The sequence below is a fragment of the Antechinus flavipes genome, chromosome 2 (genome assembly GCF_016432865.1).
Source record: "Antechinus flavipes isolate AdamAnt ecotype Samford, QLD, Australia chromosome 2, AdamAnt_v2, whole genome shotgun sequence".
NCBI lineage: Eukaryota > Metazoa > Chordata > Mammalia > Dasyuromorphia > Dasyuridae > Antechinus > Antechinus flavipes.
The window spans coordinates 318,937,483-318,962,975 of NC_067399.1; the positions used below are offsets into that span (position 1 = coordinate 318,937,483).

At 40.8% G+C, this 25,493-nt stretch overlaps 1 protein-coding gene across 1 annotated transcript in view; it reads left to right on the plus strand.

The window, feature by feature from the left end:
- LTBP2 (latent transforming growth factor beta binding protein 2) overlaps positions 1-25,493 on the plus strand; it is a 190,115-nt gene that overhangs the window by 161,686 nt on the left and 2,936 nt on the right. Inside the window, exons 17-33 of the mRNA XM_051977602.1 lie at positions 1,245-1,373; positions 8,323-8,442; positions 10,607-10,726; positions 11,616-11,738; positions 12,670-12,795; positions 13,443-13,565; positions 17,771-17,896; positions 18,322-18,444; positions 20,363-20,494; positions 20,602-20,727; positions 21,623-21,766; positions 22,143-22,334; positions 22,500-22,583; positions 23,177-23,305; positions 24,252-24,389; positions 24,479-24,643; positions 25,106-25,387. Coding sequence (XP_051833562.1) covers positions 1,245-1,373; positions 8,323-8,442; positions 10,607-10,726; positions 11,616-11,738; positions 12,670-12,795; positions 13,443-13,565; positions 17,771-17,896; positions 18,322-18,444; positions 20,363-20,494; positions 20,602-20,727; positions 21,623-21,766; positions 22,143-22,334; positions 22,500-22,583; positions 23,177-23,305; positions 24,252-24,389; positions 24,479-24,643; positions 25,106-25,387 — 2,382 coding nt within the window. The remainder of the gene's footprint in view (positions 1-1,244; positions 1,374-8,322; positions 8,443-10,606; positions 10,727-11,615; positions 11,739-12,669; positions 12,796-13,442; positions 13,566-17,770; positions 17,897-18,321; positions 18,445-20,362; positions 20,495-20,601; positions 20,728-21,622; positions 21,767-22,142; positions 22,335-22,499; positions 22,584-23,176; positions 23,306-24,251; positions 24,390-24,478; positions 24,644-25,105; positions 25,388-25,493) is intronic.

Sequence of the window (25,493 nt, forward strand, 5' to 3'; positions counted from 1 at the left end):
AGGAGGCAAAAATAAATATCTTTTAGGCATAGAGGGAAAATACCCAGAGTTTAGAGATAGAGTTTCTTATTTGAGAAATAGCAAAGTCTAGGTAGCACCATGGTTTAGAGCACATGGAGTCAGAAGGACCTAAATTCAAATCTAACCTCAATCATTCACTAACTGTATAACTCTGGACAAGTCACTTATCTCTCAAATAAAACCAAATCAAAAAAAGAAGAAGGAATGAAAAATAGCCCAGTATCACTGGATCATAGAGTATATAGAAGGAAGATAGAAAGCTGGAAAGTTTATGATTATGGTTATGAAGCCAAATGGAGAATTTTTATTTTATTCTGGAGGAAATAGGGAGCCACTGAAGTTGGTTGAATGAGATGAGGGGAAGACTTGCTTTAGGAAAATCATTTGGTAATTTCCTGGAGGATGGTCTAGAGGAAGGAGAGATTGAAGTAGGGAGAGCAATCAGAAGGCTCTTACAATAGACCAAACATGAGGTGATAAGGGCCTGCACCAGAGTGGTGCACAGGGCACAGAGGAAAATCAACAGGACTTGGCCACAAATTGGATATAGATGAAAGAGCGAGAGAGGGATTATGATAATAGGATATGGGATGGGATATAAGTGGGAGTGAATAGTTGAGGAAGATACCTAGATTGCAAGGCTGGGTAATGGGAGGGGATTATGGTCCCATGACAGTGATAGGGAAATTAGAAAGAAGAGAGGGATTGAGGAGAAAGATAACAAGTTTAGTTTCAGATATGTTGAGTTTGAAATGTCTGTGCTACATCCAGGTCAAGATATACAATAGAGAGTTGTTGTTCAGTTGTTCAATAAACATTTAGTAAGGATTTACCATGTGCCAGACACTGTGCTAAATAAGTATTGGGAATACAAAGAAAGGCAAAAGGTAGAAGACAATCTATATCCCCTAAGATCTGACATCCTCATAAGGGAGACAACATGCAAACAATTATGAACAAACAAGACATATGCAGGATAAATTGGAAATAATCAAAAGAGAAGGTACTGAAATTAAGAGGGATTGAAAAAAGTTTCCTATAATACGTGGGGTTGTAAGTGGGACTTGAAAGAAGCCAAGAGGTAGAGCTGAAGGGAGGAAGCTTTGCAGGGATGGGGAGCAGCTGTTGACCATGTCTGGTACCAAGAATGGGCAATGAGAGATGGGAGATGAGAATGGGTAAGAGGCACACCTGAATATGTCTGTCTGTCTCCTCTCCCTCAGATGAGAACGAATGTCTCCGTGACCCCTGCAAAGGAAAAGGACGCTGCATCAACAGGGTGGGCTCCTATTCCTGCTTTTGTTATCCTGGCTATGTGCTAATCACTTCTGGGGCTACTCAAGAGTGCCGAGGTAAGGAAAGCCCACTCAGGCTACTTCCGTTGTGTGTGCCCTTGAGTTCCATTTTACTCATCTCTCTCTAATCAATGTATTACTGAATGAGAAAATGAATGAATGTGAGTCCTGTAACTGATAACTACAGTTTGAAGTACTCAATGAAGTATTTAAAAACTCATTTAACAAAGCATGCCTCCAAGTATCTTTGGGATACCTCTAGTAGCTCAGAAGAAATTCAGGGCACTAGAAGGTCAAAGGACCAAACTCAAAATGACAACTCCAACAACCTCTAATTGCCAAGGTTTCCCCAGGCTTTAATCTTGGGCTACAAGGATCTAATCTGTTCTTTCTTCAGGACAAGAAGCTAGAGCCCTTGGGTACATGGATGGGAAGGCAGAGGAAGTCAGAGGTGGAAAAGGGAGGGTAATAACCTCACCATGGCACACTCAGGATTAAACTGTCCAAAATAAGGTGACAAGGACAGGTATCAAGCTGACTTTCTGCCCAGTCACATCTGACCATATTTTGCAAACCACACGCTTGATGACAAAGGATATCCCTTTTTGCAAAGCCTCATTACAAGTATATTTTCTAAATGAGATAATGTCTGCAGAGTACTTTGCAAAACCTAAAATGCTATATAAATGTCAGTTGTTGTTATTATTTCTGAAATTGGTATTTTTGTTGTATAAATAGTGCTAGCTATGGGCCCAGATTCTTTGTATAGGTTGAGGTGGGGGCCACTGAGGATGACTGTTGTGGCTGTGACTGGCCCACTAGGGCTTGGCAAGGAAAATCAGTTCTACTGCCCAGCTAATCCTAGAGTGTGTGACTTTGGCTGCTAATAGCGATGGCTTCGGGGCAGAAGTTCACAGTTATTGCTTTTCCCAACGGGGGCTTGGCTCCTTCTTCGAGATGGATAGTTTCTCCAGCAATCACAGAACTAGAGTCCAGGGAAACATCAATGCCCTTAAGGACAAACAATGAAATTCCCATTAATCTCTCCCTGCTCCAATGACCTCAGTATTCAATTCCCATACATAGCAATGACATCCTCCCCATAACATTTCTGCTCTGGCTGACTGTTTCTTGACTCATTAGTAAGGCTGGTAGGCATGAAAGCACCAGCCTCAGACAGCATAGGACTAGATTGACTTGGTCCAATTCTGGCCAATCCTCCCCGAGTTCTAGGCTTCTGCTCAGCCTTGACACAAGGTAGTGGTTGGAAAGTAATAGTAGGTGGAATAGGTGGCCACCTATACTTGCCATTTGTTGAATGGAGGAAGCTTTGAAAACTTTCTGCGTTGTAGAATACTTTAAAACATGATAAGAGTACCAAACTGTAACACTATCAGCCAAAAGCTTGAAGGTTACAAATGTTCTAGTTCAGCTTCCAGGTGAGCATTGAAAACTAAGCTATCTGGTACATTGGGAAGAGAACTGTCCTGAAAACAGAAACCTTGAGTCCAAATTCCATCTCTGACATATTTTCCTACCTTTATGCAGCCCCTTAACTTTCTCTGAATTGAGATTCTTCATCTCTCAAATAGGAAATTGGACCAGATGGCTCCCAAAGTCAATGAGCAAAGGTTTAAGTGCTCACTCTGTGCCAGTCACTGGGCTACATGCTGGGGATGCAAAGAAAGGCAAAAATCCAATCTTTGAGGCAGCTAGGTGGCACAGTAGGTAAGAGCACCAGTCCTGAAGTCAGGAGGACCTGAATCTGGTTTCAGATATTTACTAGCTGTGTGATCCTGGGCAAGTCACCTTCTCTACCCCCTTTAAAAAACCCAAATCCAACAAGAACACAAAAACCTAACCCAGTTCTTGCCTTTAAAAAGCTCACATGTTAATGAGAGTAATAGCCTGCAAATGTGTACATGTAACATTATAAACAGTACAAATTAGAGTTAAGGAACTAGAAGTGGAAGGAGTCCGCTTGTAGAAGGTGAGATATAGTCAAGTGTTGAATCTGGAAGCCAGGAGTTGAAGAGGAGAAGGGAGAGCATTCCAAGCACTGGAGGGGAAAATCTATGAAAATGCCTACATTAGAGAATATGTGAAAGTAATTGTGCAATATTGGGAAATAGAGAGAACCAGCCCTGAGGTTGGGAGGACCTGAGTTCAATAAGTATCTAAATAGATAAAAATAAAAATACAGGGAAATAAGATGCAAGAAAACTAGTAGGAAGAGGCCTGATTGTGAAAGGTTTTAAATGTCAAACAGAAGGTTTTATATTTAATGCTGGGGATAAAAAGAAACATCTAGATAAGAAGTTCTTAGCTGTGTGTGTGTGTGTGTGTGTGTGTGTGTGTGTGTGTGTGTGTGTGTCATAGACTTTCTTGGGAAAAGGAAGGCAATAAACATTTGCAAAATGCCTACTATGTGCCAGGCACTGTACTAAATGTTTTTTGCTTTTTCATAAATTACTTCCTTTGATCCTTCTAACAACCCTGTAGTACTATTGTTATCCCTATTTTATGGTTGGGGAAATTGAGACAAAGAGTGAATACGCAGCCCAGAAAGTGTCTAAGACCATCTTTGGCAATCTGGTGAAGACTGTCTCACAATGTTTTAAAATGCATAAAATAAAATACATAGGGTTACAAAATAGACCAATGAAACAGCAATAAAAATGTATCTTTTAAAAACAAAATACATATTTACAAATTCTAGGCTAAGAATTCCTGTCCTAGATGTATGATTCTGATTGTATGATGGGAAAAGGATACAAACAGGGCAAGAGAGAAGTATGATAGAGCTCTGATTTTCCTTAGAACTCTCTCTTTGGATTAGATTCTTTCCTCTGTCATCCTGCACTGGGATACTATTAAAAACTTGAGATAATTCCGCATCCCTTTGCCCTTTGCAACCAACAAACCACACAAAGCAGATCCCTTCTCAGTCTTAGTGCTCGGTGTCACCAGAATCTCTTGTGCTCCCTCTATCCCTGTGCTAGAAGAAATTTGGGGAGTCCCTGATGGCTTGGGTCTTAAGCGTAGGTTTGCCTCCCTCAGTTTTTTGCTCTCTTGAGCTCCCTGCCCCCAAATGGTAAACTGCTATCCCACAGCCTCATAATTATCTCCAGATTCCAAGACTGTAGGGATAGTGTCCCAGGCTTGTGTGGGGTGAGGAGGAGTCACGAATTACTGATGATGGGGGAGCTGGGAACGAATCTGTTTTGACCTGATGGGATGTAATAGTTGGGTCTTGTTTCAATTACATCCAGACTCGGCCTCATCCACTACAGCCAACTTGACTTATGCCTGCCTCTTACAGGCACACATTCCCCTGTAGGGACTTCTCCTCCTGCCAGGAGTGGGTTGGGACTGAAAGGGGTGATCCAGATGGGGATCCATTAATCAGAGCAATAGAGACAGCAAGAGACCTGCCCAGGCTGAGGAGGGATCCTCGGGGCTCTGTGCTGATGAGAGATGGCCCTGACTTGGGGGGGAGTTTGTGTCTGTATGCATGTGTGTATGTTTCAAGTTCTAAGTTATCACCTGAGACCTGAGTGCTGACAGATTTCTCCAGCCACACGGGACTGAGCCTGTTCAGTATCTTGGCATCTGGTCAAATCAACAAGCATTCATTAAGTGCTTACTATGTGCCAGCCCATGTGTTAAGATGCAGGCTAGTTCTCACACCCAGGGGTGTGCTAGAGCCAACTCTACTTTTTTGTTAAATTTTCAGCATGAACATTTTCACCTCAGAAATTGGCAACACTACAAATCAGGGCTTGATTTATTGTTTTGTTGATTGTCTAGACATAAGAAAATGGTAATAATGTCGATTAAGCTTAAAAGTGGGCCATGGGGAAATGTGTTTAAAATATATATTAAAAAATAAAATGTTTTTTTTCTAGGGAGCTGGTTGTTAAACATTTACCAACATGTCATTGAGTGTCACCCTTCAATGTGTGCAAGAATTGTATATAACTTGAATAGCATCATAAATTAGCTAGAGCAGATGAATATTTGGAGAAATCTTGAGGTGAAGCCTTCATTTGTGTATAAAGGAGCAATCACTAAGCAATTAAATCGATAAGAGTGTTGGGCTTGGACAAATGAAGACCTCAGTTTGAATTCTGTCTCATGCTTTTACCAGTGTATTAAACTAATTTAACCTCTCCCAGCTTTCATTTCCTCATTTGTAAAAGGGGGATAATAATAGCAACTACTTCACAGGCTTCTTATAAAAATCAAGTTGATTAACAAAAGGTGTCCCAAAAGCCTTAGCATCATTTTAAACAAGACTTTTTTTTTTTAGGTTGATTAACACAGTCCTAAGACTTTGGGGACATCTGTATTTAAACTTTAATAGTTTAAGATAGAACTGTAAAATGCTTTGCAAACAAATGCTAGCTATTATTACTACCATTTATCTCTATATTGATATAAATGTTGTATATACAAAATGTATGTGTGTATGTATAAAAGTGCCAGCTATTATTACTATTACTATTTATCCAAAAGAAACAGATTTATACCAATTTAGTTTAAAAGATGTAGCCATGTAAAGCACCACAGAATCCCATAAATTCATCTGTAGCACACATAAATCACAATGGGAGAACCCCTGCTACACAACAGACAAGTGATCCTTATCTCCATTTTCAACATTATAACAAACCCTTCTTATTCCCACATGACAATCTGCATGTGGATACACTAGTCTTATATGCATAAGTGGGTGTTTTCTCTTTCCAGTTAACTATGTTGAAGATAGCTGCACTTGTGAGATGATACTCGTTTCCTATGACACTCAGTCCTATGATGAGTTCAGTCCCTGACCCAGTAGGAAAGGTTGACAATTCTGTGGAGAGAATGCAGCATCAGAGATAGAAAACCATAAGGGACTTTTGAGCGTGGAGTGGCAGAGTGTTTAAATATCATACTTACCAGCTGTGTGACCCTGGACAAATCACTTAGTTCTCAATTTCCTCATCTGTAAAATAAACTGGAGAAGGAAATGGCTAACAACTCCTGTATTTTTGCCAAGAAAAACCTAAAGGGGTCAGGAAGAGTTCCATATGATTGAAATAACTGAACAATGAAGGGAAATCTTTTGTGTGTAAATTAGTAATCATTACCTAAGGCTAGGGGACTGGATTAACTCCCTTTCAGGGTACCTATGTTTAAAATCCCAATCTGTCATTTATCACCTATGTAGGTCCACTTTGAGAACCAAGAATAAACATCAGTCAATCAAATGGGTAAATCACTTAGCCTCTCTGGGCCTCAGTTTACTCATCTGTAAAATGCCTATTTAGGTACTGTCAAAAATAGCTAGCATTCCTATATTATTTTTAAGATTTCCAACATGATGTACATATTTTATCTCTCTTGAGCCTCCCTTCAACTCTGTATAATCAGTCTTATTATTTTCTCCATTTCATAGAAGAGCAAACTGAAACTGAGGTTGTGGGACTCACCCAGTGTTAATCACATATCTTTCTTACTTTAAGATCAGCTCTATCCACTATATTACCTAGTTGCCAATCCTTAATTAACAATGTAACCTGTGTAAAAAAAAAAATGTTACACACATCTACATGTGTGTGTATATCTATATACATCTCTCTCTCTCATATATATATATATTTGTTTGTTTATTGTCTGAGGTGATTGAGTTTAAGTGACTTGCCCAGGCTGGTGCTCTATCCGCTGTGCTATCTAGCCACCCCTATACATATATTTTTAAAATTTATTTAAATTAAATTTTAATTTTGATTTGCCATTAAATTATATATTAGTACTTATATATGCATATATATGTGCTAATACTATGCTTTTGTGTTTTTAGGCCTAGTCTGTTAGAAACAATTTTATCTAATGTAACATTAATATATATGAACTTGGGGTACAGATTGAGACTTTTTTGGGAATGTGGCTAATCTGGGTGTATTTGTTTTACTTAGCTGTGCTTATTTGTTACAAGGGTTTAGTTGTTTTTTTTTTCTTCCAACAGAGAGGTGGGAAAAAGATAACAAATTTCTGTTCATTAAAAAAAAAAATTTAAAAACCAAACTATAGAGGTAAAATTATATGAATGGTGGGATTTAATCTGTCAAAAATTGGAATGATAAATCAAACAGTAAGTCTTTCTGACAGTAAGGAATCTAGTAGCAAAAACTGGTAGCATAATCTTTGTATCCTTACTTGGAGTCAAATCCTTGTCAAAACCATGTTCATTCCAAGCCATGTCTACATGTGTTGATGAGCAGAGAAGAAAGATGTTAAAAAGGAAGAGGAAGTAAACTGAGGGCAATTAATAATGCAGGATAATGTCTGTGCTACTCTATTAGCAAAATACTTGAGCATTTTTTTTCAAAGTAGTAATTATTGAAATCCTTCCAAAGCAATAAAAAATCCATGTAATTGGTCTCCTTGTTTTCAGTTTCTCCCCTTCTCCAATCCATCTTGAACATGGCTGTCAAATATTTGTAAAACACAGATCACACCTTGCACTTCTTTATTCAAAAATCTTTAATGATTCCCTATTGTCTCAAATATAAAGCAAAAAAAAAAAAAAAAAAGTATCTGGCTCCCACTTACCTTTCCAGATTTTTTCTATATTGCGTCTCTTCATACAAGGAGGTATTGGAACAACCTTGGAACGAGGTGCATGCTCAAACTGTCTCAAAAGAGTTGACTGTTAAATTTCCTGTGCAAGCATATTCACCAGATTGACAAAGCCTTGATTTATTTTTTTGTTGCTTGTCTAGATTTAAATAAGGGAGAGGATAATAGCAATGCAGATTAAATTTTAAAAAGGGTTGTTCCTTTTTTTTAGGAAGCTGGTTATTAAACATTTACCAATACATTTCTTGCTTTCAGATGTTATAATGTTGGGCCAATTAGACTGGCCCAAACCTGAAGCTTCATGTTCAGTTTCTCATATTTTTCCCCAAATCCCTCCCCTACCCTTTCCACCAACCAAGAATCACTGGTATGTTCACAGATGTAGATGAGTGTGAGCGACCTGGGGTATGCATTGGGGGACAGTGCACCAACACTGATGGCTCTTACCACTGTGAGTGTGGCCAGGGATACATCATGATCCGGAAGGGACATTGTGAAGGTAAGAGTACCAAAAGACTGCCATCTCTCAGCTCACTTGCTACCTAGACTTGTAACTCCAGGGTTGCCCTGGGTGGGTTCCTCTAGCCTTTTGCAGAAAGTCTCTATTCAGAGACTGCTTTCTGTAGTTGTTCCACTAATGCTTTCAGCTCTAAGAAAATCTGGTGTCTATATTCTAGAGGAGGTTACACAGGCAGGAAGCATCAGAAGTGGGATTTGAAACCAGTCCCTCTGACTTACTACTCTTTCCTCCTTGGTTCCTTAAGCCTTAGCAGAACTGAATAGCCCCCATGCTATGTCATTTTCACATTTTGTTCTTTCCCTAGTTTCATTGGCGTTTTCTTTTAGCGAAAGAGCTCTTAATGTTTTTAGTGTCACAAATACAAAAATTAACTCATTGGCAGTCTGTGAAGTCTACGTATCCTCAGAATCATGTTTCTAAGTGCATAAAATAAAATGTATTGGATTAAAAAGGAAACAAATTATATTGAAATACAGTGATATATATATATATATATATATATATATATATATATATATATATATATATATAATATATATATATATATATATATATATATATATATATATATATATATATATATATAAAGCAAAAACTTACAGAAGCCAGGTTAAGAATCCCTATTTTAAAGTCTCCACATAAATCTACAGCCATTTCAAAAGTCCTGAGTTCCCATCTTAGCCTCTTTCTCCATATAGTTCCTTCACAAAAAACTTAATTTCTGACCCTCTGGCCACATTAGTCACATTGTATGCCTGGCTCCAGCTTATCTTTCCTTGAAAGTGCCCTTCTAGTCTATGATGAAGTAGGTTGACCCCTTCTGACAGAAAAATAATGAACATAAAGTGCAAAAAGACATAGTCATTGCATGGATTTATTTTACTTAACTCCTTTCTTCCCACTAGGAATAAACAGGGAGGATTGGAGGTGAGAAGAGTGGGGAGGTTATTAATAGCCATGGGGAAAAATAAAGAACATTGAAATATATTTTTAAGAATATACAGAACAAGGAATTTTAAAAAGGAGCATGGAAAATCAGGACAGATTTAAAAGTAATATGTTAAATTTATTAATATACTTTTTAAAAAGGCAAGTGGTGTGACATAGAAATTCAGTTTCATGTAGAATTGTCTTTCTATGTTTCAGAATAATTACAAAGTGCCCCTTTAAAGCAACTATAATTTTTTAAATGCCTTTGTATTAGAAAATTCTGTCCATAATCTTTTTTCAAATGTTATTTCAGGCTGTGTGTCTGCTCAAGGCAAATGACATTGCTTCTTATGGTATAGCCCTTTTATGTGTGTAAAGATAACTCTGGAATTGATCCCTAAAGGATAGCAAAAGTTGCATAGATGTATTTAAGATGGGGGGAGGGGGGAGGACAGGTTTAGGGTGGAGAGGAAGTAAGTATCTATTTCTCTATCCTAGAAAATGATTATTTAGTTATCGTTGGGGCCTCTAACTTCATTTTTTTGGTGTAGCTCAGAGCTTTCTTTAGGCTACCTATTTTGACCTAGCTAGATTCATGGTGACCACCATCCAAACAACTAAACTTTCAACACATTGAAACAAACCTGCCATATCAAACAGATATTCTTTGACCTCCAACTTGTCATCCTTCTAGCAGAGATTGGATATTACCCCTGAAAAATTTTCCTGGCTAAATTGAGGTTTTAGATACTTGTGGGAGCTTCATCTTAAAACTGACCTAAGACAAATTTGCATGACTGGGGATGGTGGGGCCTAGATGAAAATAAGGCACTCCTGGATGAACATCTTGGATGAACATCCTGGGCCTGAGGTGAGACCCAAGTTAGTCAATCAACAAGTATTTGTTAGGGACTTAATGTACATCGGGAACTGTGCTAAGTATATGACATACAAAGAAGGCAACAATATGATCTCTATCCCCAAGAAGCTCACATTCTAATGGGGAAGACAACGTGTAAATTACTCAATATATATATAATATTTCTATACAGTAGATGGAAGGTGATCTTGTAAACTCCTAGTTTCCGATGGCTCTTTCTGGCTAAGCCCTTATCCTAGGTCCAAGGATGTGGGTGGTCACTGTTTTAGACCACAGATCCAGCAAATTAGTGAGGGGGTGGGGAAGTATCTGGATGTTATTGTTATTTTACAGATATTGATGAATGCCGCCATCCCAGCACCTGTCCTGAAGGGAGCTGTGTCAACTCCCCTGGCTCCTACACATGTCTTGCCTGTGAAGAAGGCTACAGAAGCCAGAGTGGACGATGTATTGGTAAGTGATCTTTAGTTGGCCATGAAATTCTTTGGCTTCTGGAAATCTCTATATTAGCCAGTTGAGTGAAAGGGAAAGAGAAAGATGTGAAAGGTGGGGTCAAAGCAGATATTGGCTTTAAATACATAGAATGAGGGTTCACAGAGGGGCAAATGTTTCTTCAATCACCATCCCTACTAATAATCGGAGAAAATGCCTCAAGTGACTGCTTCACTATGCAATGCTTTGCTCTTCCACTTTCTGAAGCTATTTAGCCTGGTGGGAAACATGGGTCCTGAATCTGGGTTGAAATAAGAAACAGGAAATCAGTGTGATTCAGATCCACATAAGGATACAATCTGCCATCGTGCTTTTCTTGGTTCCCTCATCCCTCATCTCAGCACCATATCTAGAGAACAGCTCTAGCCCATCTCCTTCCTTTTCTTCCCTTCCCTGACCCCACAAGACCTGGAGAATCTGGTTGCATTCATTCACTGGAGTATAGGTTTGCTACATATTACCAGATAGGATTGGAGTGACACCTAATGTCAGTTGCTTTTCCCCCAGTAGAGGGGTAAGACAGGTAAAGATATAAGGGAATTCAATCTTTCAGGAGAACCTAGTTCCTCTGGAAATGAATAGTTACACCTTCTAGTTGAGGCATGAAGAATTTCCTGATTTCCCTCAATGACCTTGTGTTTAAGAACTTGCATATCTGTGTGTGTATTTATATTATCCTCTATTTTTATACATACTTTTTGGCTTCCCATCTCATAAGCTAAGTCACTTATAAGTAGAGATTGTTTTATCTAGAATGTAGTAGGTGATTGAGAGACTTTAATTTGACTAATTGGCACTTCATGAAGCAAAGGAGGTCCATATTCCCTAAATTCTGACTTCTTTTCCCCAGATGAGGATGAATGCCTGGCTCCAGGAATCTGTTTGCATGGAAGGTGCATCAATCTGGAAGGCTCTTTCAGATGCTCCTGTGAACTGGGCTTCCAAGCCACAGAGGATGGGAAAGGTTGTAACGGTATGGAACTGCTAAGTACGCCACTTCTCATGAGCAAGCATCAGAGTTGGGGGAAGAAAATACAGTCTCAGGACCTCTCTTTTGGATAGGAAAAACAGTTCTAAGTACCTTCCTCTAGGCAGAGAGTCTCCACTCCACCCATAATCCTGTAAACAGGCCTCAATCCACATCCCCTTCCTTCATGTACCCCTTACACATTACTTTTACCAAATCTCCAGTGTGAGACCTAATGGCAGAAATTTGTCCTATTTTCTTGTCCATCCCCACCAGCCTGTCTCTTTATTTATTTGCCCTGAATAGAGCCTTCTAATAAGGGATTCAGTGACCTATTTAAGATTAGAAGACCCATTGGTTTCTGCCTCAATACTAAGAGCTCATTTTCTTGCTAAAGAAAGGCACAGTATGTGAAGGTATTTATTGTGAGAGGTAGGGAGATATCATAACATACTGGAACTGGAAGGCTTCCCAGAGACCAGGTCATCCATCTTCCTATCTATAATCAAAACTATGCCCGATAAGGTCTTTCCTGAAACTCTTGTGAAAAGATTGGAGGCAGGGAAGGCCAAAAGTGGCTGTGGATGGTCATCCCTAGAAAAATGTGGGTGATTCAACCAGAAGTAATGGGAAGGAAGGGAGATGACTGAGAGCTATCTGAATCCCAAAGTCTTTGAGATAGAGATAGATGTCCTTTAAAGGGAAATACTAAAGCCAATAGTGAAGGAGAGAGCCTTAGAAGATCCAGGAAAGGAGGGATAGATGAATGGATGAAAGGATGGGGGAAAGGAAGTAAAGGTAAGGCACTGGGTCTCCCTTGTTGGGGAAATTAGTCTTGGATTCTTACCCATTTCTGAATGACCTGTGTAAATCCTCTCTATTCATTCATCTGGCTGAATGGGACCCTCTGACTTGTATACCTGTCTGTCTATCACAGATAAAGATGAATGTGCCTCTCCTGGTGTCTGCCTCTCTGGAATTTGCTCTAATACCATTGGTTCCTTCTCTTGTAATGCTTGTGACAGGGGATACCAGCCAGATGCCCTTGGGCATACGTGTGAAGGTAAAAACTGGCTATTTCCTTTTGAAAACCTTTATCCCCTCAAAGACTGGGGTGGACTGGACTATACCAGCTAGAACTGCTATAGCAATTCCAGAAGCCCTACAGGTTATCAGGGAAGGGCTAGGCTGACTATCTTTGTTTTCTATGATCCAAAAAGCTGTAAAAAGAGGGCAGTGTACCTAATCCTCTAAGATAGTGTTCCAACATTACCAACCCTCCACTCCCACTGCTTCCTCTTTTTAAGTTCTTCCTTTCATGCCCCATTTTTATAATATAATTGCTCTTTTTAAAATTTTTTTTCTATTCAATTTTGCTTTTTAGAATCACAATTATCATACACAATTGTGCCCAAACTCATTTCTAGGATTGGGAGAAGGGGGAAGGGAAAAAAAAAAAAGAAATTTATGTGAGAACTTTGTTGTATATTTGGAGGGAATAGCAAGTTGAATATGGTAGATTTGCAGTTTCATGTGCAATAATCTTTATTGTACTCTATTGTGGAAATGCTTATTTTGTTCCATGAATTGAAAATAAAAAACTTTTTTAAAAAGAGAGAGAAGGTAGTTGAGGATACTCTACCCACCCTCTCTTTGAACCATATTGATAGTTTATTAGCTTAAAACAATCTTTCCTTGTGCTCCTTGCAGATGTGAATGAATGTGAAGACCCCCAGGTCAATTGTATAGGAGGAGAATGTAAGAATACTTTGGGTTCCTATCAGTGCCGCTGTCCACTTGGTTTCCAGTTAATCAATGGTACCATGTGTGATGGTGAGTCTAGTTGTCTCCCCTTTCTATGATTTTAGTTCTAACACCTCAGTCTTCCAATCCAATACTAACTTTATTGCTTGATAGGAAAGAATATACATTTGAATTGCTTCCATAACTTTCTTCCTACAGGGTTTACAACAGGGACCTTTAATGAAAGAACAGATAAGTTGGTTACCAAAATTGTGGATGACGCCAAACTGGAAAGATAACTTATTGGATAAGAAAGTCTGGCTCTAAAAACACTTTGGTAGGCTAGAAAATGGGACAGAAAATAATTAAATGGATAATAATAAGGATAAATATCACATCTTATATATGAATTCATAAATCACCTGTACACATACATGATGGGAGGGCATGGCTATACCACAATTTTCTTTTTTTTTTTTTTTTAATAACTTTTTATTGGCAGAACCCATGCCAGGGTAATTTTTTTACAACATTATCCCTTTCACTCACTTCTGTTCCGATTTCTCCCCTCCCTCCGCCCCCTCCTCCAGATGGCAAACAGTCCTATACATGTTAAATATTAGACAACAATTTTCATGAAAAATGTTTGGGGACTTTGATGTACTAAATAGGAATTAATCTGTATAAAGTGGCAGCTTCTCCATATTCTCTCCCCTGCCAAAAATGATATTTAGCTATATTGAAGCAATATAATGTCTAGGACTAGGAAGGTGATAGTCTTTTTGCCTTAGATGTCATACCACAAAGTCTTGTGTTTAGTGATGTATTTTAAGGAGAATGTTGATAAATTGGAATGTGTCCTCAGAAAAGTGAGCAGGATAGTGAGGGAATTGGAGACCAGGACATAGAAAAATACATTGAAGGTTTAGCCGTGAGAAGAGAAAACTTAGGGGCCGCTAGATAGTACCGTGGATACAGCACTGGTCCTGGAGTCAGGAAGGATCTGAGTTCAAATGTAGTCTCAGACATTTAATACTTTCTAGCTGTGTGACAAGTCACTTAGCCTCAGCTGTCTCAGCAAAAAAGAAAAAAGAAGAAAAGAAAAAATTAAAGAGAGAAGAAAAAGCTTAAGAGGTACATTTTTAAAAGAGAGGCAGCTAGGTAGCACAGAGGATACAGAGCTGGACCTGCAGTCAGGAGTAGTTGACTTGAAATCCAGCTTCAGTCACTTCCTAGCTATGTGACCTGAGCAAGTCACTTAACCCTGTTTGCCTCAGTTTAAAATGAGCTGGAGAAGGAAATGGCAAACCACTCCAATATCTCTGCCAAGAAAACCCCAAATAGGGTCAAAAAGAGACAGACAGGACCAAAAAGCCTGAACAACAACTAAAACAATAACATGGGCAAGAGAGACCAAATGGGTCCAAGCAGAATAATTCTAATGCCCCTTCCACGTTCAGTTAGGTTCAATTTAACAAACATTTATTAACCACCTACTACATACAGGTACTATACTGGGATCTGGGCATACAAAAACAAAATAAATCTTGTCTCAAGGAACTTACATATGAGTGGCTATAATTACAGAGGTAGCTAGGAGACTCAGTAGATAAGAGTTCTGGATTTAGAGTCAGAAAGACAAAAGTTCAAATCCTACCTCAAACGCTTGTTTATTAGCTATGTGACTCTGGGCATGTTCCTTAATTTCACTGTGCTGTTTCCTGATTTGTAAAATGTGGATGATACCAATAGGGAAGTACTTTGCAAATTTGGGGAGGGGATTGAAGGGAAAAGGGGAAGAGACAATCGGAGCTAAGTGACTTGCCCAGGGTCACATAGCTAGTGTCTGAGGTCGGATTTGAACTTAGATCTTTCTGACTCCAGAACTAGTGTTCTAGTCAAGTGCTAGTTTAGCATTAACTAGTTACTTCCATGGGAAGGTAGAGGGCTAGAAATGGGGAAGAATACTATATGTTTACAGATAGGTAGGTTAGTATAAGGTATGTATACAAAAGAATATCAAAGGCAGAGTATGATATCTGAGGTGTCAAGTTCTGGGATAAGGAAGTAGAGAGGAGAAGGGATTACATTATACCCTGGAGGAATACCTGATAGTTTATAGAAAAGCTCAGAACCCAGGAGGTGGACCATTCAGCATGGAGAACAGCCAGCAAGTCAGTTTGACTGGAACATCAAGTGAGCTAAGGGAAAAATACAACATAAGACAGACAAGAGTAATGGCAACTTGTTTAGGACAGCCTCAAAAGACAGTCAATAAGCATTTATTAAGCACCTATTATGTGCCAGACAATAGGTTAAGTGCTAGAAATATAAAGAATATGCAGAACATTGTCCCTGCCAGTTGAAGCAATAATTCCTCCTGACTAAAATGAAATGAATGATCCTTAAATATGAAATTCTTCTTATATTGAACTATGGGGGGAAAGAGGGCATCAAAGGACCCAGTAAATAGCCAGAAAATCTGAATTGATTTTTCAATCAATGAAGTAACAGAATTTTGTGGAAATCCTTAGAGAAATGTCTCTCATTCTTTACAAACTTGTTCACAAGGCATTAATTTCCTTTCTAACAACTTATCTCTGACAATCAGGATTCTCATTCTTATTCTCAATTAAATCTGAAGCAAGAGATAAATTAATATACCCATATCTCTTCCAAAAATAAGAATAAGAATTAAAACTTGATTGATAAATAGAATCAAGGTTCTCACTAAATTGACTATATTGTAATATAGAGTTAATCACTTAATGATCCTAAAAATTCTATGTGCTTAATAAAGTTTCAGTCATGGAAGAAAAAGAAAATCAGTCGTTGCCTTCAGAGACCTCATAGTCTAATGGGACATCACATGCAAATAACTATATATAAAATAGATAAGTGGGAGGTAATCAATGGAAGGACAGTACTAGAAATTAAGAGGGATCTAGAGGGGCTTCCTATAGACGAGACTTAGCTAAAGTCATTTCCAGAGGTTAAGTGACTCACCCAGAATCATGTAACTAATGAGGATCCAAGGCTGGACATTATTTGGGGCAGCTAGATGATGCAGTGTATAGAATACTGGCTCTGAACTCAGGAGCACCTGAGTTCAAATCTAGTCTCACACACTTAATACTTTCTAGCTGTATAGCCCTAGGGAAGTCATTTAACCCCAAATGCCTCACCAAAAAGAAAAAAGAAAACAACTGTGACAACAAAATTCTCTGTCTTCATCTGCTGCCCTAAAGCTGGGCAAGATGCCAAAATTGAGGACTGGATGACCCTTTATTGGAAATGTTATAGAACAGGACATAATTCTTGTTCAGTTTTACAGCCACATAGTTCAACAAAGCCAAATATCCTTCATTATTTTTTAAAGCAACAATTACTTATTTTTATATATTTTTTAGCTTTTTATTTTCAAAATACATGCATAGATAATTTTCAATATTCAGCCTTACAGAATCTTGTATTCCAAATTTTTTCTCTCTCCCTCTCCTACCCCCTTTCCTAGATGGCAAGTAATCCAATATAGGTGAAACATATGCAATTTTTCTATACATATTTCCATTATTATCATGCTACACAAGAAAAATCATGTCAAAAAGAAAAAAAAAATGAGATAGAAAACAAAAAGTAAGCAAACAACAACCAAAGAATGAAAATACTATGCTGTGATGCATACTAAGTCCCCCCAGTCCTCTCTCTGACATCTTTCATTCTTGAAGAAGAGTGTCATGAGGGTGATGTCCAAAAGTCAAGATGAATGTTGATGAATGCAATGGATGATCCTGGCCTTTCTAAATTAAGATTTTTTTCACTGCATATATTTAATTTACATTGGATTACTTGCTGCCTAGGGGAGGAGGTTGGGGGAAAAGGAGGAAGAAAAATTTGGAACATAAGGGTATTGCCAAAGGGTGAATGGTGAAAACTATCTTTGTGTGTATTATGAAAATAAAAAAAACTATTATTAAAAATTTATAAATTAATTAACTAATTAATTAAGGGTTTTCCCAGGCAGGCCTCAGCTTGTCTGACTACCACTCATTGACTAAATCTACCTCCATCTTCCATCCTCAAAGTGTTTTGTATTTTCCCAGAACCTAACATAGTACTATATACCTTGCATATAGTAGGTACATAATAAATATTTGTCAAGTAGAAAAGGATGTGGGAACATAAAGGGGAATGAACTTTGTTGACTAAGACCCTGTATAGGCAGCAAAGAAAGAAATCCACTGGTGTCTGTTCCTATGGCTGTGCCTACTCATTCCCTATCCCTTCTCCTATAGATTTGGATGAATGTGCTGGGGAGGAAGAGTGTGCACCCCACGGCGAGTGTCTCAATACCCACGGGTCCTTCTTCTGCCTCTGTGCCCCCGGCTTCTCCAATGAGCCCGGGGGGACTAGCTGCCAGGGTAAGTGACTACAGATGGTCGGTCTCCCCGTGGAGGGTGTAATCCATTCCAGATGCCAGGAGTTGGGCATTAAGTCTGGACAGATTGCTAGGACCACAGCAGAGAACAACTACGAGAGGCTCAGGAGAACCTAATCAGGCTCCGGCTGAGATGCACTCTTTGCCTGCTTTACCCTTACCTGTGCCATGGAACCAACTACTCTTGTCTCTTCCTTCTACTTCTGGTTTATCCAGTTTGGACACTTTTTGGAGTGTTGGAGACTTTCAGTTCTGTGCTTTCCCATTAACCTCTCCATCTGCACCCTACCTATCCCTTGTCCAGTACATTTCGTACCCCAACTCCACAGAAATAACCTCCCTGGGAGGAGGCAACTGAGAAGAGACTTGGCCTTAGGCAAGAGGATGCTCATTGGCCTTTTCTTTTAGACGTGGACGAGTGTGCAGATATAGCCAGGTGCCTTGGAGGGCAGTGTCTCAACACAGAAGGTTCCTTCATCTGTGTGTGTGAGGGTGGATTCCGGCCTTCTCCAGAGAATGGGGAGTGCATAGGTAAGGACTGGACACAGTCAACTTGTGCTTCTGTTCAGAACAGAGATTTAAGAGGCAGTGTGATATAATGAAGAGTCCTAAAACAGGTGTCTGTGTTACCATAATGTTCCAGATTCTCTAATTTCTTACTCTATAATTTTACTGAATTTTATTATCTTCATTTGAAGATAATATTTGGGCCACTTAACTCATTGGCTTCGTAGAGAGAAAATGCTGTCTAAATGTGACTTATTATTCCATCTCCTCTGTCCATTCTCAGTTCCTTCCTGATTCTGATGAGTATTGTAAAATTAAAAGGGTTGGAAGCACGGGGTATTCCCTGAATTACCAAAGGCAGAAAGGATTTATTGAGCATCTTTTATGTATATAGAACTGAACTAGAAATTAAGGGAAAATCTAAGAGAAGTAAAAATTTCCTTTACTTAGTGAACTTATATAATCCAGATGTTATTTTCTTTTTAAAAAAAATAATTAATTTTTAAAACTCATATTGCTTTTTGAATCATGTTTAGAGAGAAAAATCAGAACAAAAAAGAAAAACCATGGAAGAGGGGGAAAAAAAAACCAGAAAAAACAAGTGAAAATAGCATTTGTTGATTTAGATTCAATCTCCATAGTTCCCTTTCTCGATACAGATGGCGTTTTCTGTCCAAAGTCTATTGAGATTGCTTGGGATCACTGAACCACTGAGAAGAACCAAGCTTCTCATATTTGATCTTCACATATTCTGCCTGTTATCATGTACAATGTTGTCCTCACTCTGCTTGTTTAGCTTAGCATCAGTTCATGTAAATCTTTCCAGGACTTTCTAAAATTAGCTTGTTCATTATTTTTTATAGAACAATAATGTTCTTTTACCTTCATATGCCACAGCTTATTTAGCCATATAATTTTCTTTTTAAAAGTCCTTTCATACATTTATCATTCTGAGAACTTATGGAAGCCACGAGAGAGTTATTTTACTATTGTGAAGGAGAAGTGGCTAATTTGGCCAGACTTATATAGAACAGACTAAGGTCCCTTCATGTTAAAAGAGAATTGAGAGAATTCCCCAAGAGAATTGGGACCCACATATGCAAAAAAAGTAGCAGTCCTATTTGTAGTGACAAGAAACTAGAAATTGAGTGGGATGCCATCAGTTGGAGAATGGCTGAGTAAATTGTGGTATATGAATATTATGGAATATTATTGTTCTGTAAGAAGCAATCAGCAGGATGATTTTAGAGAGTCCTGGAAAGACTTACATGAACTGATGCTAAGTGAAGTTAGCAGAGGCAGAAGATCATTGTACATAGCAACAGCAAGATTATAGGATGAACAATTCTAATGGACGGGGCCATCTTCAACAATGAGATGATTCAGGCCAGTTCCAATGATCTTGTGATGAAGAGAGCTATCCAGAGAAAGGACTGTGGGAACTGAATGTAGAACACAATATAGCATTTTCACTTTTTGTTGTTTGCTTGGGTTTTGTTTTCTTTCTCATTTTGTTCCTTTTTGATCTGATTTTTCTTGGGCAGCATAATTGTGGAAATATGTATAGAAGAATTACATCTGTTTAACATATATTGGGTTGATTGCCATCTAGAAGAGAGGGTGGAAGGAAGGGAGGGAAAAAATTTGGAACCCAAAGTTTTGCAAGGGTGAATGTTGAAAATTATCCAAGCATATGTTTTGCAAATAAAAAAAGTCTTTAATTATAAGGGGGGGGGGAGGAAGAGGGAGAGGGAGGAAGAGAGAAAGAAAAGGAAGGAGGGGGAAGGTAGAAGGAAAAGAGGGAAAGAGAGGGAAGGAAGGGGAACATGGCGGGAGGGAGAAAGAATTGATCTTAGGATCTTTGGACCAAATCAGTAAATTGAAACTGACTTATACTTCCATTCTTCCTCCTGGGGCTCCTGCGTGGTGGTGCTGGTGACAGATGTGGATGAATGTAAGGACTTTGGGGACACAGTGTGTGGAACCTGGAGGTGTGAGAATAGTCCCGGTTCATACCGCTGCATTATGGGCTGTCAGCCTGGCTTCCATATGACCCCAACGGAAGACTGCATTGGTAAGTCAAGACAAAAAGAGATTGGGCAAGGACCCGGGACTGCTGCAAGGTCCAGGGAAAGGGATGGAGGAGGAAAAGGGTCCATCCCCTTCTCTTCTATCTCTCAGACATAGACGAATGCGCCAACGAGACCTTGTGTGGGAACCATGGCTTCTGTGACAACACTGATGGCTCCTTCCGCTGCCTGTGTGATCGCGGCTACGAGGTCTCACCTTCAGGCTGGGATTGTGTGGGTGAGAATCCCACGGGTCATCCCTGGAGGATTTCCTTGCTTTCTAAAGGCCTTGAGCATCTTGCCATGGCGGCTCCTGTGCCCTTCTAAATCACCCAGATGAGGAAGTCCCAAGGAGGAAAAAACACGGAGTACCTGCCCACAATGGGTTTAGTAGAGTGGGGGACACAGAAGACACATTGTCCTGCCCTCGGGAGATAATTATATGGTTGGAGATAGAAACCAGCAACAAACAATAAAGTAAAAAACCTCAGCCTGTAAGAAAGGCAGTGTTGGTGAAATGGGAAGGACTCTGATGTTGGGAATTAGTTCTGTCATGATCTATGTGAATTTGGGCAAATCAAATCAATGGTTTCCTTCCATCGATGACAACCTGTGCTTGTACATAATAAATTATGTGGGAACTAGAATAGTTTATTAGGAAGGCTTGATGTTGTTCCAGAAGCCTTCATGAAGGAAGATTCAGGCAAGTCTTTAACCTGGCTCTTTTCTGTTGGCCAGGGGTTTCAAAGGAATAAGGACAGGCAGGATCTGCCATCTTAGGGTAATTTGCTAACCCCTAAGAAAAAGCAGATTTTGTCTCATTTCCCTGATTGCCTCCTTTTCTGTCCACAATCCTGAACACATTCGTCCATGTCCCTTTATCTCTCCGCCTCTCCCCACATATATATCTACACATTTGTCCCCCTATCTTTTCCCCCAAATCCATCCTGCTGGCTTGCTTGCTTGTTGTGGGGACTGAGATTTTGCAGAAGACCAGCTAATGGGGTCCCAGATTGGCTAGAGGCAGAAGTCAGGACCCAAGGAGTAGGAAGACTGAAAGGGATCAGACCACTGTCTCCTGCAGAGGTTGCTTTTTTCATTCTGTCTATCATTAATTCTTCTTTTCTGTGTAGATGTGAATGAGTGTGAGCTGATGGTGGCAGTATGTGGTGCTGCACTCTGTGAGAACGTGGAAGGATCTTTCTTGTGTCTCTGTGCCAATGACCACGAGGAATATGATGCACAAGATGGCCGTTGCCGCCAGCGGACTGTAGGAGGTAAGGGGTCTGCCCTGGGGATGGGGGGTGGGACAGAAGGATAGTAGGTGGGTGTTGGGCAAGCCAGAGGGCAGGGAGTAAGGCAAGGCAAAACTTGGAGAAAGGAGGCTAATTAATGACAAGGAGAACACCAAACAGTTTTTCCATTGTCTCTGAAGATCAAACAGTTATCTTGCTCTAAGAGTATTCTGCTCCTGTCCAGAAACTCTCTGGAAGAAAGACTATTTTAGAACTACAGTTTATTTTGGGGCAAATGTAAAGGAGGCTGAAAAATACCAAGTGAAATTAGACCCTGTAGGCCTAGATGCAGTGTGATACCTCTGTTTGAATTTGGGCCACAAAGGGACAGAATCAGACTGATTTCCATCAAATACAGGCCAAGAAAGCATCAAGGAGCTAACTGGGGAAAACTTCCCTGGACCAGAGCGCAAATTCTGCTACTCGGGACCAAGCAACCAGTCACCCTGCACCAGCATCCTGGGTCGGAACACCACACGGGAGGAGTGCTGCTGTACCCAGGGAGCCAGCTGGGGAGACAGCTGTGACCCCTGCCCTTTCCCTGGCACAGGTGGGAATCCCCGGGAACCATCTTGAAAGCATGGGGCTCGGGAAAAGCCTGTGAATTTGCTAGGGGATGAAACAACACAAGCAAACAGTGAAGAAAGAAAGGTAAGGTGAGAAAGGCTTTCACTTCATCTGAGCTCTGGTTTCTCTCTTTACTATTCTTCCCCAGTGGAATTCAGCGAGATCTGCCCCAGTGGGAAGGGATATATCCCTGTGGAAGACACTTGGATGTTTGGACAAACCACATATACTGGTAAGATTCTGGCCCAGAACTCTTCTTCATTCTTGTCCATTGCTATCTCCTGAGCAGATAGGACAGTGCCTATGATGCCCAATAAGGTTTTGACCATTCGGTCAATAATAGTGAATCAATAAATATTTTTTAAGCACATCAAGCACTATGCAAATAAAAATAAAAACGAGATAGCCCCTGTCCTCAAGGAGCTTATACTCTGGAAGAAAACAATATACAGAAACTGGAAAGTGGGAAGGAACTCACAGCTCTTTTTCATTTCAAAGGCATTTTCAGTTAAGTATCTCCAAGGAAGACTACAGGTTTCTTCTGTTACCTATCACCTTCACAAACTACCAGTTTTCTTCTTCTCTGTATTTGTTCCCTACATATGAAGCCAGCCTAGCACTGCCATTATTACTCTCCCTCCCTCATAGCCACGTGTGAACATAAGGGAACTGGAAAGAAGAGAATTTCATTGTCCTGCCTGCCTCCCTCTGTTCCCCTCCCATCCCCACTGAACCCACTACAGATTTTAGGGAGTGGAATCCTAGCTTTTCAGGAGTTCATGTAGGAGGGTCCCTCTTCCTGACGGCAACTCTGTCCCCATTTAGATGCGGATGAATGCTTGATGTTTGGCTCTGAGCTTTGTCACAATGGCCAGTGCCTCAACACGGTACCTGGATATATCTGCCTTTGCAACCCTGGCTATCGCTATGATGCCTCTCACATGGAGTGTGAAGGTAAGGTCTGATCTGTTCCTCAAGCTGGCCGTATGCTCTGTGATCCAGAGCTAGTGGCTCACCATTTCTCTTGCCCTGAATTATCAGGAAAATCCATCCTTCCCTTAAGGAAAGTGATAGCAGAAGCAGCTATTGGGTGCAGTGGATAGAGCACCAGCCCTGAAGTCAGGAGGACCTGAGTTCAAATGTGGTCTCAGACACTTAATGCTTCCTAGCTGTGTGACCCTGGGCAAGTCACTTAACCCTAATTGTCTCACAAACAAAAAAGAAAAGAAAAGAAAAGAAATTACTTAAAGAAAGGTGATACCTTTTCAAAGAAAGGAGCTTCCCTATCTGGGGAGATACCTGGCTAGGGGCCCTGGGTGGGTCAGAGACTAGAACCTTTCTCTAAGATGAGGGGAATCAGAGGGCTTTCAGGGTTGCATCCTGCTGTCTCAGGAGTAACAGCCCCTGAGGCTCTATTTTACAAAGACAAGTAACTGGTTTGGCCATGTACAAGAATCCTCTTAGAAGGGATCTCTCTGAGATGAGCCTCTAAGGTAGCTAGATGGAAAAATGTTTAGAGCCCTGGACTTGAATCTGAAAAATCTGAATTCAAATACTTTCTGTGTAACTAGTTATGTGAACTTAACCTGTGTCAACCTTAGTTTCCTCATCTGCAAATGGGGATAGTAGTGCCATGTCTGAATTGTTCTGAAGATAGAGGTAACATATGTCAATTGTTTTGCATACCCGAAAGTTCTAAATAAAAATCATCATCATCCATGTGGAGTCATGACGTCCTAGCCTTCCGTTGGAATGTGAAGGATGGAGAAACTGGAACGTCTTTGTTATTCACTTACACGAACTCTATGCCCCCACTCAGTTCATAGGCCGTGGTGGCCCTTAGTTCCCCCATCTCCTCCCCTGCTCTTGCCACCCAAGCTTCTTCCTGTCTTTCCCACAGATCATAATGAATGCCAGGACACAGCCTGTGAGAACGGAGAGTGTGTGAATACAGATGGCTCCTTCCACTGCTTCTGTAGCCCCCCCCTGGTCCTGGACCCCAGCCAGAGGCACTGTGTGAACAGCACGGGCAGCATGGGTACGATCAGGACAGCGCACACACCACGTGAGCTGAGGCCGGGAGCCTGGAAGGCAATGCTCACTGTATATCTTTCTGTCCTTTGGCAGACCTCCCGGACCATGACATCCACATGGACATCTGCTGGAAAAAAGTCACCAATTATGTGTGCAGCCAGCCCTTCCGAGGTCGGCGTACCACCTACACCGAGTGCTGCTGCCAAGATGGGGAGGCCTGGAGTCAGCAGTGCGCCCTGTGTCCCCCCAGGAATTCCGGTAGGAGGGATGGCCGCACCTTGGATGGCTTAGGGGAGAGGGACGCTGGGCTGGGCATCCATAGACCTGGGCCAGAGACAACAGAATGGAGAGACTGCTGTAGGATGAGTGAGAACCTGAGAGGGGGAATGGTAAGGGTCGGAATGCTGCCGTTTCCTACTGACCCCCCTGACAAGCCCTCTGAGGAATACTCCCCCTGCCCAAGTTAAGTCGCATTAATGTGCCCTCTGTGCAGCGAAGCAATGTTGTTATTATTGTTTGGCCTTCATTCTCAAAGGGGACCAGGACACTAGAAAGGGGCCACCAGGACGTGCAAGTGAGAGTGAGGGGGGGGCCGTGCAGAGCCATCCTAGGATACTTGGAGCTGGCCCTGGCTCAGTCAGAATATAGAACAAGCTGAGGTTCTAGAAGGCACTAGTTACTCTAAATTTGTACCCATTGCTTTTCTCTCCTCCTCGACAGAGGTCTTTGCTCAGCTGTGCAATGTGGCAAGGATAGAAGCTGAGCGAGAAGCCGGCCTTCACCCCCGGCCCGGCTATGAGTATGGCCCGGGACCCGATGACCTGCACTATGGCCTCTATGGCCCTGAGGGGGCCCCCTTTTATAACTACCTGGGTCCTGAAGAGGGTGCTTCCGAGCCCCCCTTCCTGCACCCTGGCAGCGGTCCAGTGCCCAATCTTCCTGCCCCTGAGCCACCACTGCAGCCTTCAGAAGTTCAGCCCCACTTCCTGGGCAACCGGCCAGGTTTGTGCTATCTGCCTAGGGCATTGGTGGGGGGGAGGTGGGAGCAAGTGTCTTTTCCTGCTTTCTCTCTTCAAACCCAACTGCCTAATTATTTCCCCCCAACATT